General features: G+C 39.3%; 1 protein-coding gene and 1 long non-coding RNA gene across 5 annotated transcripts in view; one reads left to right on the top strand and one right to left on the bottom strand.

The window, feature by feature from the left end:
• The window catches only part of PTBP3 (polypyrimidine tract binding protein 3), a 36,143-nt gene extending 24,606 nt beyond the window's left edge, over nt 1-11,537 (bottom strand). For all 3 annotated transcript variants that reach the window (XR_001875062.1, XM_017816404.1, XM_017816403.1), the window contains exons 1-4: nt 11,334-11,537; nt 10,339-10,485; nt 6,764-6,928; nt 1,665-1,775 (exon numbers count right to left, since the gene is read on the bottom strand). Coding sequence is in view for 2 of the 3 variants with exons in the window: in XM_017816404.1 (XP_017671893.1) it covers nt 1,665-1,775; nt 6,764-6,928; nt 10,339-10,485; nt 11,334-11,354 (444 nt within the window). In the remaining variant the exon portion in view is untranslated. The remainder of the gene's footprint in view (nt 1-1,664; nt 1,776-6,763; nt 6,929-10,338; nt 10,486-11,333) is intronic.
• On the top strand, nt 247-13,431 carry LOC108498103. Of its 2 annotated transcripts, none has more exons than XR_001875064.1 (4): nt 247-360; nt 591-666; nt 11,352-11,452; nt 12,747-13,431. It is a non-coding gene; the product is annotated as an uncharacterized LOC108498103 (long non-coding RNA). The 2 variants fall into 2 exon arrangements; XR_001875063.1 differs by having other exon boundaries at nt 591-705.
• Nucleotides 13,432-13,582: the final 151 nt, after the last annotated feature.

Here is a 13,582-nt window from a genome sequence, read left to right as displayed (position 1 = left end):
TTGTATAAAGGCTCAATTACACCTATATAATTCTTTTAAACATAAACTATTAACTAAGTCTGAGGCTAAGATTGGATCCAGCTGCACTTAGACTCCTCTCTGAGGAGTTTAGAAAGCAAGTGGGTCCTTTCTGCACTTTGTGACACAACAGGAGGGTCTCCCCGGTAAACCTTGTCCAAAGCTTCCATTCTGCCCATGACAAAAGGGCCCACACTGGAGTAGTTAGGGAAGGACTGTATCCTGGCAGAACCACCCAAGCTGGCAAAAGGAACAGGAGGGAGGAAGGAGCAGCAGAGACAAAATGTTATGGAATGACCACAGTCCCCATTCCCTATCCGCTGCACTTCTCAGGGGAAGGAGGTAGTGGACTGGGAGGGAAGTGGAGCCTGGGAATAAGCAATGAGGGAGTAGGAAAGGTGTTTTTACTTTTGTTTTTGTACAAGGAATGAGGGAGTAGGAAAGGTGTTTTTGTTCCTTACTTATCCTAAGTCGAGTCTGTATGCCTATGACAGTAATTGTTGAGCAATCTCCCTGCACTATCTTGACTCACAAGCTTTTTCATTTTTATTTTTCCCCCTGTCCTACTAAAGAAGGGGAGCAAGAGCAGCTTGGTGGGTTCCTGCAGCTAGCCAAAGTTAACCCACCACAGAAAATACACCCGAGTAGGTGAGCTTTCCTTCATCAGTGAGAACATGCATTTTAAAAGTCAGCAAACAGTTTGTTTGAAATTAAGAATTTCAAGATGAAAACACTGATTGTTGTAAATTTCTCACTTGTAAATTCAAGCAAGTAAAACATGTAATATTCATTTAATTTCCGGGCATTTAACTACACTCTCTTCATTGAACCTTATTGAAACTATTCCATTCTGTTTGAAAGGCAAACCTTTTCAGTCAACTACAGTTACTGTCACTCATCACTACTGACAGTTCTGAGTTTTGTTTTGGTAGACTGGAGAGATAGGCAGAGCCAAACCCTTTGAAATTCAGCAAAGGCAAATGCAGGATTCTGCATCTGGGGAGGAATAACCCCAGGCACCAGCACAGGATGGGGGCTGACCTGCTGTGAAGAAGTTCTGCAGAGGACGTGGGGATACTGGTGGACAACAAAGTGTTCATGAGCCAGCAGTGTGTCCTTGCGGCCAAGCAGGCCAATGGTATCCTGGGGTGCATTAGGAAGAGCATTCCAGCAGGAAGAGGGAGATAATCTGGCTCCTCTGCTCAGCCCTGGTGAAGCCTCAACTGGAGGGCTGTGTCCAGTTCTGGACTCCTCAGGACAAGAGAGAAACGGAGCTCCTGGAGCAGGTCCACTGGAAGGCTACAAAGATGAGGGGACTGGAGCATCTCTCTTACATAGAAAAGCAGAGGGAGCTAGGCCCGTTCAGCCTCGAGAAGACTGAGAGGGGACTTTATCAATGATTTTTGTTTTGGTAGACTCATACACTTGGGTGTATGCTATATATTTGTTTGCAGTTTGATGATAGAGTGCTGTCCTCTTAACAAATGAGGGATGTCAAAAGTTATTCAAGAGGGTTAGAATGATGAGAAATCATAAGGTAATGGTCAAGATATCCCCAATGTTGACCCCTTACCAGAGGGGAGAGGAACCCCCCCCCACAAGCAAACAAACAAACAAACAAATCAATTTGAATACACTGGACTTACCATTTTGGCACAATATGCATTCATTGCATCAGCATATTGGAGCAACGCTTGGAATTGATTGTTCTTATGGAACATGACAATCTTCAAGACATATCCAAATTTAGAGAAAATCTGTTAAGGAAAAAGCACGGACTTTTAGACCCAATGAATAATTCATGCACTCTAAAAATTAGCATTTAATATTTCAAATAAATTTCTGAAAAGTATTTCTGTTCTGAGAGCTATACAAAAATTGAGTAAACTCAGAATATTGTTTCAGGTAAAAAAAAAATATTTTAAAAAAAGGCTACAAGAGGCGGGAAAGAAGGATAAAATTTCCTAAAAGATTTAGCAATAACTGATCAACTAAGAGCAGGGAAGGAGAGCCCAAACAGGCATTTCTCCAGTGTCTGCAGAGAAACTGTGGATAATGAATCAGAGTTGAGGTTTGACAAATGAACTTTCCCAAGTCGTAGAATCACAGAATATGCTGGAGTTGGAACTGACCCACAAGGATAATTGAGTCCAACTCATGTTTCTACGCAGGACTCCCCAATGATCACACCCTGTGCCTGACAACATTGCTCAAATGCTTCACCCATTGAGTAACATGGTTATCCAGCTGTGTGCTGGACATTTTGTTCCAGAAGTATCCTGTGAGAGACTGTACCAAAAACTTTGCTGAGGTCCAAAAAAATTACATCAGCTGGCTTTCCCTGATCAATCAGGTGGTTTACCTTGTTGTAGAAGGCAATCAGGTTTGATAAGCAGGACTTCCCTCTCACAAAGCCATGCTGGCTGTGACCAGTGGCTGCACTGTCCTCCTCAATACCTCCCACAATAATCTTTTCCATGAGTTCACCAGGCACTGAAGTGAGACTGACAGGCCTGTCATTTCCAGGGTCTTCCTTTTTGCCCTTATTGAAAAATCGAGACAACATTTGCCAGCTTCCAATCATCTGTGACTTCTCTGGATTCCCAAGAGAGCTCAAAAATCACTGACAGAGGTTTTGTGATTACATCAACCAATTCTTTGAGAATTCTGGGATGAATCCCATCAGGTCCCACAGATTTGTAGGGATCCAGTTGGAGCAGCAGATCCCACACAATTTTGGGGTCAGCTGGGAGTTATTCTCACTGTCGTGGTCCTCCAGCTCAGGGCACTGAGACCCTCTTGGTCCATCATCCATGTTGAAGACAGAGGCAAAGAAAGTATTAAACACCTCTGCCTTGTCTCTGTCCCTGTTTGTGTGGGGACCATCCTCATCCTGTAACAGTGATGATATTTCTATACTGCCTTTTGCAATTAACATACTTGGAAAAATCTCTTTCTATTGTCTCCCACATTTCTGGCAGCTTCAACTCCAGTTTAGCCTTGGCTGCATGAATTTTCTACCTACAGTGGCAAACAGCATCTCTGCATTCTTCCAATGTCCTCTGACCTTGCTTCCACTGGCCATACACCTTCCTTTTTTGCCTTATTTCTGAGAGAAGATCCTGTCTCAGCCAAGCTGGCCTTCTGCCTCACCTGCTTGACTTCTGACATTTGGGAATTGCTGCTCCTGTGCTCTTAGGGAGTGATGTTTAAAAAGTGACCAGCACTGATGGACACCAGCACCCACAAAAACATTTTCCCGAGGGACTTTACTCTGTAATTCCCTGAGCAGCCTGAAGTCTGCTCTCCTCATGTCCACAGTTGAGGTTTTGCTGGCACTTCTCCTCCTGTCAGCAGATCTTTTAAACTCAATCACTTCATGGTCGCTGTGGCCAAGACAGCCCCAATCTCCACTTTGCTCACGAGATCTGCTCTATGGACAAGCAGCAGATCAAGGAGGGTATCTTCCCAAGTCGGCTCCCTTATAGAACCTGTTCCATAAAGTTGTCATCCAGGTTTTTCAGGAACCTTCTGGCCCAGACTGCACCAGATGTGTGATGCTTTGATGCTTCCAGTTGTTTCTGGCAAGCTGAAGTCCCCTGTAGGGACAAGGGCAGTTGACTTGGAAGTGTTCCTTAAAGAATAATTCACTGGTGTCATTGTCCTGGCTGGGAGGTCTATAGCAGACTCCCACGGTGACATCTGCATTATTTGTTTGTCCCTGGATTCTCATCCAGAAACTCTCCACTGTGCCATTGCCAGCTGTGAACTCCACACATCCTAACCCTTCTGTTACACACAGTGCCACCCCTCTGCCTCTTCTGCCCTGCCTATCCCTCCTGAAGAGCCTGTAAACGTCCAACAGGGCATTCCAGTCACAGGTCTCATCCCACCAGGTTTCCCTTATGTCAGTGATGTCAAGTCTCTGGGACTGGGCCAAAGCTTCGAGCTCCTCTGGTTCATTCCTCATGCTGCGTGCATTGGTGTAGAAACATTTCAGGTGTGGGACATTGTAGCCAACAGCTCATGAAGCAGATTGACAGATCCCATTAATGCCCATTTCCTGAAGTTTGGCACACCATTCCATTGCTCATCACTGGCAAGTCTGGTGTTTCCCCCTTCCCAGCTAGTTTAAAGCTCTATCAATGAGCCCCACTAGCTCCTGTGCTAGAACTCTTGGGTTTCTTCTTTTTCCCCTCTGAGATAGGTGCATCCCATCAGGCGTCAGTAGGCCAGGTGTTGAATAGATCATCCCACGGTCAAAAAATCCAGAATTTTTCAAATTACACCACAGTGGGAGCCATGCATTGACCTGACAGATCTGCCTATTCCTATCAACATTATTCCTTGTTTCTGGAAGCTAGTTGAGATGGGAACGGCAAACTGCCTTTCAAGGTATCCACCTATACATTCTGTACTTCAAACAAATTCAGCAAATCTGTTAGCCAAAAATACAACTTAAATAGGTGATGTGTTTACAAAGATCCATTGTCCAAACTAGAAGACAAAGAGGAAAGGAGCAAGACAAAGACTTAGACTGGAACCAACTCACATACTTTACAATCAAATGGTATTTGATTTATTGCAAATGCAAACATTACAGAAATATTTTGAAAGGATGAAATTAAATATATATAGACGCAAAATGAGAGTGTGCACTACATGGAAGTGTCTATACAAAAGCAAAGCCACAAGGAGTGAGGACAAAATTAAAGCTAGGATATATCATTCAAGTACAGAAGAACTATGTCTAAATTAACAGTCAAAGAGGAAAGGTGAGCTTGTGAAATACTAACAGTTTTGTAACAAACTGTTAGAATCAATGCATAGTCAGGAAAGCAGAAACCCCTGAGAAGTATTAAACCTGCAATGGAAAGAAAGGCCATACATAACGATAAATATCTTTTGCCAGCCTAGAATCATGGGTAGAAGACCAATGTCCCAACCCTTTGTGCCCAGTCTTTCATTTCTCAGAAACAAGATTTTAAAGCTGCGGTCATCATTTTGTCATAGGAAATGGAACAGAAACCTTTCCACAGCTATTTAAAATTAGCCATTGATTTCCTGTTCATAAAGCACTTCCTCTTAAGAAAGGCCTAACTGCAGCTTCTCAACATACGCTTTTCCATGTTTATCCAGAAGACTAAATAGATCTTTTTAAGGTAATGAAATTCAATATACTCCTGCTTGGTTTTAAACCTAAATGCCCTGTATATATCAATTTTGTTTCTGCACAGATAAAACTGCATATTCTATTGCTTACAATAAATATTTTAAGGTAAATTGAGGTTTAAAAAGTTAATTTCTTGACAAGCAGTTATAACTTACAAAATAAAATTGAAGATTTGGATGACAGCTTGCCTACTAGCGTTCCATATGATGCTATACTTGATGCAAGTGTTCATTTGTATTAACCTTATCACACTTAAAGCAATGTTAGATTGTAGCTATGAGGCACAAAGCGCTGCTTTAATTAGAGGAGATTGCCCCCCGATAAGAACTGCAAATAAGATCCCTTTTCAAATATTGCTAAATTTTATAGACCTATTGCAAAAGTAGTTCAGTGAGGGTCACTGGGCAATTCAGAGACTGAAAATATCATTCTACTTTGCTGAAGTAAACTTTAATCATATTAAACTAACATGAATTTCCTCTTTGCTGTTGCACTGTTAAAACTAGCACAGTTCCCATAACCACAGAAGCTTGTTCGCAGGTTATTCTGAGTGCACTAATAATCCCAAGCAGTTGACATAGTACTTGTACAAGTTCAGTAACGAGTGAACAACACTCAAAGAAAGTTTAGATCAGGTAAATTGCTACATCAAAGTGAAAACTACTATACTAGTTAATGAGTATCATGGTGGGGAGAAACAGAGAAAGAGAAAATTCTAAGAGATAAGAAGAAAAATAAAGTGTTGCTAACAATCATCTATTGTTTGAGATCATAGTAGAGCAGGAAAAAAATCTTCCAGGACTGCAGATTCTTGTAAAATCATCCCAGTTATTTTAAATCACATTCGTTTCAGAAACTCCTATTTGGGGCATGTCTTTTCCTGTATAAATTTACTAGTAATTACAAAAGCTTTTCAGTACCTGTAAAAACATCAACAAATCTTTTGGGCACAAAGAAGTGGTCTCAAAGTTATTGTTTTTAAACTTAGAGCTCTCACCAGCATAACCCAAATACCTAGCAGAAGTTACAGTAATGTCTTTCATAGCTGTAGTCTACCACTATTCAGGGCTTTCAGAGGTAGTTAAATATCATTCTAGTAGTTGATGAACAACGAGAAACATTTGTAAAGCAACTTGCATTTTACATGACTTGCATTGAATTACAGAAGTGCATATAAGCCCCTAAAATATAATGCAAACTACTGACGTTACTCAGTACAAAGAGCGCTAAAATATGGATTCACAAGTTCATAACAATCAGTATTTCACTAGTTCATCATGGGGGCATAAATCAGAAGTAACAGTTCAAGTTCATTGCTGCTTCCAAAGAAAGGAAATGAGGTAAAAATGACAACGTGAAAAGCAGGGTACAGAAGCCTTGTTTACTGGAATTTCATCTGTGCAGAACTATTTCAAACCTAGATCTCTAAACTACAAGAAATAATTTTAAAGAGGCAGTCCTCACTCAAAAGATTAAGGATCCACGGGCACTTAAAAAAATAAATTCGTGGATTTACAACACCAACATTGGAACAGACTGTAATTTATCTTTTTTTTAAGCAATCCTCATTACCTGATACAGCATTTCTAAAGTGATAGGGTAAAAAACATTTTCAACAACGATTCGAAGAACAGAACCTTGACTTGGAAGGTGTCCACCTTCACCATCAAGAGCACTTGTAATAGCCAGGCTTCCATGCTGCACAGCATTCACACCTTGCAATGCAGCCTGGGGTCTCTGAAATGACAACACAGCAGAAAGCATAATTAATTTACATGCAAATTATCATACTGAAACAAAGGTCTCTTAGAAGAAAAGCATATAAAATGCAACTACAGAAAAAGGTAGTTCCTTCATATGATTGTTGATTCAGATCCCACATTAATAAAGGTAAATCATACCTCTTCCTTTCCATGCCCCTCCCTTACAACTGATCAGTGTAATTCACAAAATTACAACTTTTTTTTTAGTTAATTTGTTACTACTTTATAATGTCATAACCACAATTTTGCTTTAATTCAGTAAGGTTTTGACATTTATAGATTTTTCCAGCAATACTGTTGATGACAGTATTGATCACAATATTGTAATAGACTAACAACCAGTCAGTGCCCATAAAACTATTTGCTCTGCTTTTTGAGGATTTCATTCTCTTCAGGAACTGAGATTTGGTGGGGATAAGCTTAAAGGTGTATACTCTGCTCTTCTTTCAGAGTCAAGTTATCAACCACTCCTCCAACTGGAGTTTTGTCTCTACACTTGTTTTTCATGGCCTTCAAACCTCCTCTGAGTAGCAGAACTATGGAGACATGTTCCTTTCCAAATATAATGTTGTGACTTGAAATCGTCTCAGCTACACTGTTTTCTTGGAAGACAGACTAAACAGGGCACATCGTACAGACGTTCCCCAGTTTCAGAAAAAATATAACCCCGCAAACTAATCTGTACTTCAGGCCTGAGCCTAGACACTAGGATAGTAACACAGTGTTCAGCTGCTTTGCTAAGGTATGAGACTGAAATATAAGAATCATAAGTGCCCCCTCTCCAATTTTTAAAAGTAGACAATATTTTTCGAGAAGAAAGCAAGTGCTACGCACCAAGTTAAATACTCAGAAAGAGATTCAAGGAGTCTTATTTGCAAATATATGTATGGTTATATTTGGCTGTTACACAAACCACATCCTTAAAAAAAAAGCTTGCTGTTTATTTGTTTTTGCAGATTAAAAAAATCAATCCAACAATCTTGGATGACGAAACAGCCAAATAACATTTACCAGACTGACAAGCTTACAAGACTTCAGTGTCTTTTGTGTGAGCAAAAATTAAAAATGATTAATGATTTATGCTCCATCACTACTTGCAACATTCTTACAGAAAACAAAATCATGATATACACATTGCAGTATATAACTCAGGTAACTAAATGGGAGGTCAATTGAAAATCATCCAGGAATCCAAAAATCCAAACAGATTTCAACCATAATATGATGGTTTGTGTGGTCTGATCTTATTGTGCAAAGAGTATTTCCTTGCTTAGAGATTAGGATATAAATCACTCATCTGCATTTTTCAATTCATAGTCTTAAGAAATCAATTTTTAGTACTTCAGAACTACAAGGAAGAAATTAATTCTAGTGCTTGGCATGTCTACCAGGCTTCTTTCCAGCTGGTTAGCCATCAGTGTAAAGTGGTACCTGAGGTTACCCTTCAGGTGCAGGAGTTGGCATTTCCCTTTCTTGAACTTAATGAGGTTCCTCCTGCCAGTTCATTTCTCCAGCTTTTCAAGATCCCTCTGAATGACAGCACAACCATTCCATGTGTCAACTACTCCTCCTAGGTCTGTGTTGTCAGCAAACTTGCTTAGCATGTTCCCCATCCCATCATTCAAGGGATTAATGAAGATGCTAAACAGTACTGGACAAAGTATCAACCCCCAGGGCACTCTACTAGTGACTCAACCTCAACTAAACTTCATGCTACTTCAGAACCATTTTAGCCTTTTAAATCACCTCACAATCTACTTAACAAGACTGCATTTAATCAGTTTATCTATTGGGATGTTATTGGAAACAACACTGAAATTCTTGCCAAAGTCAAGATAAACAATATCCACTGCTCTCCTCTCATCCACCAAACCTGTCATCTCACCATAGAAGACCATCACATTTGTCAGGCTTTACATCCTTTTGAAAAACCCATGCTGACTTTTCCTAACCCCTTTCTTCTCCTTAGAACATTTGGACATGGTTTCCAGGTGAGTTGCTTCATTCCCTTCCTAAGGACTGAAGTAAGGCTGATCAGCCAGTGGTTCCCTGGTTCTTCCTTGTTGTCCTTTGTTAAGATAGGAGAGATATTTTCTTTTTTCCTAGTCCTCTGGAACCTCTTTCAACTTCTGTGACATTACAAGACCGTAAGAGTGGCATTGCAATGACATTGACAAGCTCCCTCAGCACTCACAACTGTATCTCTTTAGGATCAAAGACTTTTTGCTTATCCAATTAATTTAGATGTTCCCTAGTGAGATTCTTCTCTATTTCTTTCATCAAAACTTTCCTACTGTTCTCACTTGCTTGGTACTCAGTGGCAAGTCTTAACCACTAAAGGCTGAAGAGATGGCATCCAGAACTTCAGACTTTTCCATGTCCTTTGTCACCAGAGTCCCTACCCCCATTCAGCAGCAGGCCCACATATTCAAAAAAAAAAAAATCTTATTTCTAACTGCTGATACACTTTGAGGAGCCATACTTGCTACTTTTCACACCACTCACCAGAGACAACTCCATGTGATCTTTGACTTTCCTAACCACAACCCTGCATGCTCACATAATGCTCTATAATTCTCCTGGGGCACCTGTCCATGATTCTAACTTTCTAACCTCTCTTTCATGTTTAAGTTCAATCAGGAGCATCTTGTTCTTCCAGGCAGCCTTCCTGCCACCCTCACTTTGTTTCTTGCTCATCAGGAGCAAGCTTTGAGCTTGAGCTTGAGCTCCTCCACAGTAATTTTACAGATATTGAGAAGTCTCTGTCTGAAAGAAGTTACTGCTTAAATGAAAAGACAGGCATTATATATATCAGAAATTGACTACTGATGTGAAAAGTAGTCTATTCACTAATGTTGTGGTTCAACCCTGGTAGGCAGTGAAGCGCCACAGCTGCTCAGCCACCTTCCCCCAGCAGGATGGGGAAGAGAATTGGAAGAGTGAAAGGGAGAAAACCAATGGGCTGGGTTACAGACAGTTGAACAGGCAAAGCAAGAGTTGCACGTGTAAGCAAAGCAAAATAAGGAACTCCTTTACTATTTCCCATTGGCAGAAAGGTGTTCAGACATTTCCAGGAAAATACAGCTTCATTGAACATAACAATTACTCAGAAAGAAGGCCACAACTTGGAACATCTTCCCTTCCTCATCTTTCCCCCAGCTTTCTATGCTGAGCACAACATCATATGGTGTGGGATATCCCTTGGGTCAGTTGGGATCAACTGTCCCAGCTAGGTCCTCTCCCAACTTCTTATGCACTCACACTGGCAATGTGAGAAGCCAAAAAGGCCTTGATACTTTCTGTCACAAGCTGCTACAAGGAAAATTAACTCTGTCCTAGCCAAAACCAATACAGCATCCCGTTAAATGGAAATATTATACTTACAGCCTGATCATGTAGATTTTCAGTCTTAAGTTCTTTGTAATTGGAATACTGAATATAAACTGGCCGATTGTGGAGGTGAGGTGTAGCAGGAGTATAGTAGTTCACCATAGAAACAGCAGCTTCTGTAGAAGCCATTTCCAAAAATGCCTGTAACCAATACATAGCTCACTTCAGTGCTGTTTTTGTTTACAGGAGAGAACAAAGCATCGAAACATCATTTTTTCCCAATTCCACTCTCACTAGAAAAAGATGATGTGAAAGTAAAGTACTGGTTTGCTCAGCATTAAAATGCACTTGTGTGTGCATGTTTATGGGGTTTTGTGGGTTTTCTCATGAAGCTTTATATTGTAAGTACATTAAGTCATTAAAGAAGAGGTGGAATAAGTATGATATATGGGAAGCAACACCACTAAAAATACCACAATGCTAATGAATTTATTACATTTCTGAATCCAAGCATTATTACCTAGCTAGCAGATACACATACTGATTGAAAAAGTAGGAACAGGACACTAAACATCTATCAGTTTATGCATCATATTAACCCAGATGGCTCTAGACAGTTTTTTGAATGAATGCCTATTATTTTTAGGATTTCAGTGTTTATTCATGGTGTGAACTATTCTGTCACATCTAATAGAATTAAAAAGATGTTAAAAAATTAACAGGCATGTTAGTAACTTAGGCAGGCTATTTCAAGACATACATCTACATCAATAGAGAAAATGTAGTTCTTTATCACCCATATGTTCTTACCTAAAGTGGATATAATGTTTACAATATTATTAACAAGTTTCTAGATCATTATTTAATTCAAAGTATTAAGAATTTAAAATAAATTTCATAACATTCTTTCACATTTGAAAATATGAAAATCTTGAACTATCAATGAAATATTTAGACATTGTTGCAATCATTTCAGTCAAACGCAAGACCTAAATATGAACAACATCTTCAGCCTTGCCTTTGTAATTGAAACACTGAAAATTACATACCTGACCTTTTCCTTTTAGCATCAAGAAATTGGTTACTTTGCCAAAAGGGAGACCTAATGCAATGACTTCTGCTCCAGTAACATCACTTGGAATTTGACGAATATGAAGGACACGTGAAGGTAAACATTGTGATTTGCCCCCTTTGATTTTTTTCTTCTCATTGTCTAAAATGTTTTAGGGAAGGAGACAGACAAGCAAACAAGATAAACTTATTGCACAGTGTAGACACCAAAACCTAAAAAAAAAAAAAAAACAAACTGCTGTCTCAGCACTGACATTGACTTAGGTATAGCTCTTTGAACCGTAAGAAAAGACAGTTCATATATAACCACAGTACAGTGTAAGAAGACCTCATAAACTATTCCAAATATCAACTGCAATGGGAACGTGTGTTGTGTTTGTTTGGCTTTTGTTTGGGCTTGTTTATTTTCTTGTGGTTTAGCTTTGTGTTTTGAGGGTTTTTTTAAATTCTTACAGACACACAGGCCAATAACTTCTTCCCAAATGCCCACATAAAGTATTTACAAAGTGTTAGTTGCACAGTAGACGGGTAAGTCAAAACTGAGATGTAATATATTAAATTTTTTTAATCACTAACTTATCTTCCTGCGGCTGAGGTGTAAACTAAAAGGGTCTTTATTTATTTATTTTATTAAAGAAAATGTGCTGTTCCATATGATTTTAAGTTTTGAAAAGTCTTTGGAAAGGATGCACAGCATGGATTCCATACAAACTCTAAAGTTTTCTAGTTTGGCAAACTGCCTTTTTTTTTTAAAAAAACATGTGCCTATTTGGATCCTGTAACAGCTAAGTGACCAATGATTACTTTTCAAGGAGATGACTCAGAGTTCTTGAGAGCACTTTTACACAGAACATCACATCTGGAACAGGCATATTGTTCTAGAAGCAGTTGTAACAAAGGCAAGAGAGACAGTCTTAACACCTAATGTCTTGCATTTAGCCTTCCAATGAGAACAACAAAAGACGAGGAAGAAATATTTATATGAGCTTTACAAGAAACTTCAGATTTTGCTGTCCATTTTGAATGCAGTCTAAGGCTCAAAAGTGGTTTAAACAAGTCATTCTGTATTACAGAGGGTTCTTTTATTAGTGGAAGACACTAAAACTCCAAGTTAGATTATCTAAGCCCCAACCATGGCACACTCGTAAGCCAAGTTAACAATTCCCCCACCTGCAAAACAGAAAAGTCGATTATGCATTGATTTTTCTATCAAGAAATTTTATATGGCTTCATGTGCTCTATATGCATTTTGAAAATTGTGAATATCTGGTACACTTGTTGGGGATGAGACTAAAACAAACATGAACATATTAAACACTTAGCAGTACCAAGCCATGACAGGATATATTACTATTAAAGCCTAACGATCCATTCTATGTTTTACTTTTCAGGTTCAAAATGGACAAGATATCCTTGACTTTACTAAGTTACTTGACTTAAAGTTAACTTATGCAGCCATTGGCCATTAATACTTCAAGACCACCTATGCTGGAAGTACCACTAAAGGAAGCAGTTCCTAGCTTTCTCTCAGTTTCTTGTCTGATCTAAAACTATAGGTAGACATACACATTTGCCGCATCTTTCTCAACACATGAAGAGGGCAGAGCATAAGTTTCTTCGCACGGTAGTATAGTTTAACATGTCTGAAGAAACATGTGGCTGTGGTTTCACAGTGAGCCATCACATAGCTTTAATGAACCCAGTTTCCTTACCCTGCATCTGCCTATCCAACTTCCCACCACTTTCCCAACAAAACCCCATTCTGTTGGTTTTGCACTACATATCTGAACAATAATCTGTGTCAAATCTAGAAAACATCTGATCAGGAGAAAAAAAGTAGTATTTTTTTTACTGCTTTCCTTACAAAAACGTTACCATCCATCTCAACCCATGGAGAGATTGCCTGGGGACAAGAACTGGCAGCAAACATCTGAAACCAAATCACAGGACTGTCTGTGTTGCTCCTCAAAAAGTTCTAGAGGTAGTGTAGAAAGCAAGAACAAGAACACCAAGGGGAATCAGCTGAATTTTTTATCGTGAATCCACATAATGTTCCTTATGTTCCACCAAACTCAGATGGGTGTCTTTGTAATCCTGACAGCATTGAAATACTTCAAAACAAATTCCTTTCAAGCATTCAACTACAGGAAAATTGAATAGGCATTTGACAGTCTGTATAGAAGGTATTTGATTGATCATGATTATAGAAAACAGATTTTTTTTTTTT

This window comes from Lepidothrix coronata, unplaced genomic scaffold (assembly GCF_001604755.1).
Source record: "Lepidothrix coronata isolate B3197 unplaced genomic scaffold, Lepidothrix_coronata-1.0 Scaffold55, whole genome shotgun sequence".
Taxonomy (NCBI): Eukaryota; Metazoa; Chordata; class Aves; order Passeriformes; family Pipridae; genus Lepidothrix; species Lepidothrix coronata.
Note: the sequence above shows the minus strand (reverse complement) of the source record. Positions and strands in the feature narration are given on the sequence as shown.